The sequence below is a fragment of the Helianthus annuus genome, chromosome 2 (assembly GCF_002127325.2).
Source record: "Helianthus annuus cultivar XRQ/B chromosome 2, HanXRQr2.0-SUNRISE, whole genome shotgun sequence".
NCBI classification, from domain to species: domain Eukaryota; kingdom Viridiplantae; phylum Streptophyta; class Magnoliopsida; order Asterales; family Asteraceae; genus Helianthus; species Helianthus annuus.
In genome coordinates this window covers 156,771,217-156,777,567 of record NC_035434.2, presented here as the reverse complement: position 1 = coordinate 156,777,567, position 6,351 = coordinate 156,771,217, and the positions used below count along the sequence as shown (strand labels likewise).

The following is a 6,351-nucleotide window of genomic DNA, read 5'->3' as shown; positions in this document are numbered from 1 at the left end:
GGATTTTAATATATTAAATTCTTTAAATTTAAACATATTAAATTTCCATTCTATAAATCATCTACTAAAGATACATAAAAATACATCATAATTGGCAAGATTTATAAAAAGAAAAATATATCCGATTTAAAAAATGATTGAATGTATGATATAAGTTATTTTCTACCGTTAGATACTAACCTGAATACTACATATATAGAGACCTGACTGGGGATTCCCTATTGACTAGGGTCAACGATTTCTATCACGGCACGAATATAAAGGTTTTGAATTAGCTGACATGATTTGTTTATTAAACAGATCAAAGAGAACAGGACCCGTATAAAAATAGGTCAAACGAAACACAACCCATTAAAATGTGGGATGAAAACATTAATGTTTAAGGTAAAATATTTTGATGTTTATTTTTTTTCTCTAATTTTTACTAAGTTACTATGAATTACTCATAATATGAACATAAATTGAGTCAACCTGAACAAGACCGATTTTAAGTGGGTACGACACGACACGACACGACTAGACACAAACCAGTGTGATACTCGTGTTTTATTATTATTATTACTTCAAACAAAATAAAATAAAATAATTTAAAAATGAAATGGTGACTTTACAACCAAAAACCAAAATGATGGCTTATGTGTGTGATGTGTGTGTGCCTAACGCGTTTGAAAAGATCCCAACCGAAAAACAAAACCCTCGTCAATTTCTGCGACTCCACTCGCTTCTATCACCCCTGTATCTGTATCTGTATGTATATATTCACATATATTCAAATGGAGAAACATTCAAACACACACAAACTCTCCTTTTTTCCCAACTTTCTTTCAAAAACTCACAAAATTCTCCATCATACCCACCAATCTCATCTTCTTTCACATAAATTCACAAACTTTAGGTTCTGGGTCAAGTTCCTTTTGCTCAATTTCCTGTTTTTGCTTAGTTTTTGCGTGTTTTTTGTATAGTTTTTGTGGGTTGTGTTATTTGCACACCAGGTGTTTGTGTAAATGCCTGAAAGAACTATTTGTTGTAATTAGTCTTTATTCTTGAATATTTCTTTGTGGGATACATGGGAAATGTATGTGTAGGATCATGCGACTCGAAAGATGGATTCTTTCAATCTATGTCGTATCGATACTGGTGGTCTCGGTCACCCGATTTGATCTGTTACAAGAATAAAGAGTTTAACAAGGATCATAAATCACCCACCCCTGTTCAAAACACACCTCCACGGTTGGTGATCATAGCGAAAAACGACACTAAACCGTCGTCTCAGACTGTAGTCGATAATCAAGAAGCGTACCAAGATGTTGTTAAACAGTCTGAAAGCATTGTGGTTGTGAAACAAGAGAGTAAATTGTCGCAGCATGTTAAAAAGCCGTATAACGTGAAGAGAATGTTAAGTGCAGGGTTACAAGCTGACTCCGTGTTGAAAACCAAAACCGGACATTTAAAAGAGTACTACAACTTGGGACCGAAACTGGGTCATGGTCAATTCGGTACAACTTTTCTTTGCATTGAGAAAACTACAGGAAAACGCTTCGCGTGCAAATCAATCGCTAAGCGGAAATTACTCACCGAAGAAGATGTAGAAGATGTGAGACGGGAAATTGAGATCATGCATCATTTATCTGGACACCCTAATGTGGTGTCGATTCAAGGAGCGTATGAAGATTCGGTTGCGGTTCATTTGGTTATGGAACTATGTGGTGGAGGTGAACTGTTTGATAGAATTACCCAAAAGGGTCATTATTCGGAACGAAAAGCGGCTGATCTTATTAGAACGATTGTTGGTGTGATTGAAGCGTGTCATTCTTTAGGTGTTATGCATCGAGATCTTAAACCGGAGAATTTTCTTTTCGTAGATGAAGATGAAGATTCGCCGCTTAAGACTATAGATTTTGGGCTATCGGTTTTCTTTAAACCAGGTATGGTTTTTTTGACAATATATATATGAACTATTGTTAGTTACTTAGGGGAAGGATGCGTAACCTCCGTTTAGAAGACAAATAAATGCGAGAAGTGTAAGAAGAAGATAAATAATTCATTTTTTCAATACAAGAAAACTTATAAAATATAAGAAAATTGTTTAAATACAGTGTTTATTCATCTGTCTTGAAATTCATGAAAAAAATGAACAAAATTCGTTTTATTTCTACAACCTACACATGTTCAAGTTATCTGTGGGAATATTACCTACACATAACATAACACATGTGTAGGAAAAATTTAAACGTGAAAAAACCGATTTAATGTGTTTTTATGTATATAACATACACACATGTTTATAAAAAGTAAAAAACTTGAAAATATATGAACAACTAATAATAACTTTAATGGTTTAGGTTTCTTCTCACCCTTAGTTACATATGTATAACTTTATATGCGAATGCGATTCGATACAAATTTATAGATTATTAAATATTGGTCTAAATTTCAGGGGAAAGGTTTACTGATGTGGTTGGAAGTCCTTACTATGTTGCGCCGGAAGTTTTGCTAAAAAATTATAGCTTAGAAGCGGATATATGGAGTGCGGGTGTTATTCTGTACATTCTTCTTTGTGGGGTGCCTCCATTTTGGGGAGGTGAGTCAAAGGTTTACAGGAACTAGCTAATGATTTTATTTTGAGTAAAGTACACGACTACACGGATAGTCCCTGTGGTTTTTCGAAATTTTGGATTTGGTCCCTAGCTTTTCAAAAGTACACGTACGGTCCTGGTGGTTTGCAGTTTGTAATGCATTTAGTCCCTAACTTTTATCAAAAGTACATGGATGGTCCTTGTGGTTTGCACTTTGTAGCGCATTTAGTCTCTAACTTGGACCTTCTAAAACCTTTAGGTTTGTTGCCTGGGGACTAAATGCGTTACAAAGTGCAAACCACATGGACCATCCGTGTACTTTACTCTTTTATTTTTTATTTTTTTTTCTCTTGGGTCATCACCGTTTGTTCATTTACAATCTTTATTTTGATTACAGAATCGGAAAATGAAATATTTGAAGAGGTTTTGAGGGGTAAACTTGACTTTTCCTCTGATCCATGGCCTAGTATTTCTGAAAGTGCTAAAGATTTAGTTAGGAAAATGCTTATTCGAGACCCTAGAAAGCGGATCACGGCTCATGGAGTTCTTTGTAAGTCTAACTTGATCCATTTTCATCTATTTTTAGGCCTGTAAACGAACCGAACAAACACGAACATGGGCATGTTCGTGTTCGTTCATTTATCATTAACCGAACACGGACACATAATTTTGTTCGTGTCCGTACATAAAGAAAATGAGCATGTTCGTGTCCATTCATGTTCGTTCATTTAAAACCCAAACGAACAGTTCATGAACGTAAACGAACACAAACGTGTGTTCATGGTCGTAATTACTTTCAGAATGTGTTGCCAAACATCCCATTATTTTTAATAGATTCGAGTTAGCACTATATTTCTAATTCATGTTTTCATCACCATAGGCCACCCTTGGATCAGTGAAGACGGTGTTGCTCCAGACAAGCCTCTCGATTCCGCAGTCTTGAGTCGGTTAACTCAATTTTCCGCCATGAACAAGCTCAAGAAAATGGCTCTTAGGGTACATATTTCAAGAAAATAATCTCACTGCAAAATGTCATCTTTACCCTTACCCGTCTCATATTCTTGACAGGTTATCGCATCAAAACTCTCAGAAGAAGAAATTGCGGGATTGAAACAAATGTTCAAGGCTATAGATACAGACAACAGCGGTTATATTACGTTTGAAGAACTGAAGGCTGGACTCAAGCGTTTTGGTTCGAATCTTAATGAGTCTGAGATTTATAATCTAATGCAGTCTGTAAGTTTTTTTTCCAATTTTTTAATTTAGAGTAAATTGCCGTTTTCGTCCCCGAGGGTTGGCCAGTTTTGCGACTTTCGTCCAAAGGTTTGTTTTTTCACATCTGGATCCAAAAGGTTTGAAATCTTGCCATTTTCATCCAGCTCGTTAACACCATCCTTTTTTTCTTCAATAAGGCAGGGGTATTTTCGTCTTTTTGTTAACTTAAAGGGAAATTCGGTCTTTTTCACTTTAATGCTTTATGTACAAGCACTTAGTATAATGTAGAAGTATTCAAAAAAGACAAAATTACCCTTAAGTTAACAAAAAAGACCAAATTACCCTGCCTTAACGGAGAAAAATGGATGGAGTCAACGAGCCGGATGAAAATGGCAAGATTTCAAATCTTTTCGATCCAGATGCGAAAAAAACAAACCTTTGGATGAAAGTCGCAAAACTAATCAAACCTTTGGACGAAAATGGCATTTTACTCTTTCGTTTTCTTGTTGCATGTCATTGATTTTGGATAGATTAATATTAACGATGCAGGCGGATATTGATAGTAACGGTACCATTGACTATGAAGAATTTGTAGCTGCAACTTTACACATTAACAAAGTCGATAAGGAAGATTATTTGTTTACGGCTTTTTCATATTTCGATAAAGATGATAGCGGTTATATCACGCTTGATGAACTCCAACAAGCCTGCAAAGAATTTGGAGTAGATGATGTTCATTTGGAAGAAATTATAAAAGAAGCTGACCAGAATAATGTATGTTTTAACCGCTAACATATCGTTTATTGAAGAGATATGACTTTTGTTGACCTTTCGTGTTGACTTTGTTTGGATTGTTGATTTGCAGGATGGTTGTATAGATTATAATGAGTTTGTAGCAATGATGCATAATGGAAGTACCCCAAAGAAACAAGTGAAGGACGGTTTTAGCGTCGCGTTAAGGGAGTCGGTGCCGATTTGCTGATATGATTCGTTTCCATTCTTTTTTTTCGATCTAATCGTATAAGATTGTGTTCTTAACAGGTAGATGTTAGATTTTGGTTGACGTATATCTCTTCTTTTTTTACTGTGTTAATGGCAAAACCGAATGACCAAACTAATCCTTGGCATTGAATATACTTGTTACTGGATAGTTGATAAAAAAGTTCAACTTTGTCGGCGATCAGTCAGTGATTACGGACGGACGCTGTCCGTCAGTGATACTACTTTGTTTAGTAGTGAAATGTTATGTTTGTCTATGTTTTTATAACACAACAATATAAAAAGGCGTACCGAAATAAGGCGTTATTTTGTCTACGTCCACTTAAGTACGCACCATTTTAGCAGTATCATACGTAAGTTGGACACACCATTCTAATTGGTTAGACTGACTTTTGTAATTGGGGGGGGGGGGGGGGGGGGGTACTTGAATGATCTATCCAACTACTGCTAGAAAGATACAACTAAGTTGGACACAATTTTAACAGTATTATACATAAGTTGGACACACCATTCTAATACGTAAGTGACTTAGAAGGTTATACACACCATTGTAATAGTTATATGTATCGTTGTCATAAGAAGTACATCAAACTTCAATATAAAAATTAAAAAGTAGAAAGTTGAAAGCACCGTTGTACACTTTAGACATACTATTATAATGTATTAGACACTATATCGTTATAAGATGGTTAGACGCATCATTATAATTAACAATGCAATACTATTTCTTTTGGTATTTTATGGTATAACTAAAAAACACAATAAAGTATATTAAAGATGCCGAAAACTAAACGAAGTCAGAAAACTATTTACACTAGTCTAGGTAGTGATCAATCTTTACGTCTCACTAATCAAGGTAGAGATAACCTTAACATTTCTCATTGATCAATGTAGCTATCACATTTACGCTTCTCGCTAGTCAAGTTAGTGATCACATTTACGTTTCTCACTTGGCATTGATCAAGATAGCGATCACCATGAAGAACACTCAACACTTCCTCCTTGCTAATCCATGATCTATAATTTTGGATATAGACATTTTAAGAGTTTATAATTTTGCAGATACTTTTTTTTAAGTAAAAGAGAACGATAACCAGTAAAATTTTATAAGTCCATAAAAAGTTGCAAAGTATTATGAATTATGAAAATTAACTAATCTTTGGATAAATCCCCAAAGTATTAGCTAACTTCCTATTATGACTCTAAGAGTAGGCCCTATACAATATGAAAACTCGACCCATCCCACTAGGGCCATTCATTTTTATCTGAAACCCAACCCGAATTTAAAGTCTATCGAACCCGAATCAGAGAATACCTGAAAACCCGAACTCAAAAACCCAAATCTGACCAACCTGGGTATTCTAGTTCCTAGTAACATGTACGCTATGTTCCCGAGTTCCATTAAATGAGAGAAAAGAAAAGAAAAGATTTGGAATGAAATAATTTTTAGTTGTGTTCCAGAGTTTCATTAAAGGATAGAAAAAAAAAGAGAAAATGAGAGATTTTTTGCCTAAAATTAATCTTTCCAATTTGGAAAGAAACAGAGAGAAAAGAAAAGAAA

General features: G+C 34.9%; 1 protein-coding gene across 1 annotated transcript; it reads left to right on the top strand.

Moving 5' to 3' along the window:
• Nucleotides 1-648: 648 nt before the first annotated feature.
• LOC110925025 (calcium-dependent protein kinase 26) lies at nucleotides 649-4,972 on the top strand. The gene is made up of 7 exons (XM_022169000.2): nucleotides 649-1,925; nucleotides 2,438-2,581; nucleotides 2,974-3,126; nucleotides 3,457-3,572; nucleotides 3,645-3,812; nucleotides 4,341-4,565; nucleotides 4,657-4,972. Exons 1-7 carry the CDS (start codon nucleotides 1,067-1,069, stop codon nucleotides 4,771-4,773), a joined length of 1,782 nt encoding a protein of 593 aa, XP_022024692.1. The 5' UTR covers nucleotides 649-1,066; the 3' UTR covers nucleotides 4,774-4,972.
• The last annotated feature ends 1,379 nt before the right edge of the window (nucleotides 4,973-6,351 follow it).

Excerpts from the sequence above, each read along its gene's own strand:
- LOC110925025 (XM_022169000.2), top strand. The coding sequence starts at position 1,067 with ATGGGAAATGTATGTGTAGGATCATGCGACTCGAAAGATGGATTCTTT. Across the intron at positions 2,582-2,973 it reads GGTGCCTCCATTTTGGGGAG|AATCGGAAAATGAAATATTT; the intron begins GTGAGTCAAAGG and ends TTTTGATTACAG. Across the intron at positions 3,573-3,644 it reads TCAAGAAAATGGCTCTTAGG|GTTATCGCATCAAAACTCTC; the intron begins GTACATATTTCA and ends TATTCTTGACAG.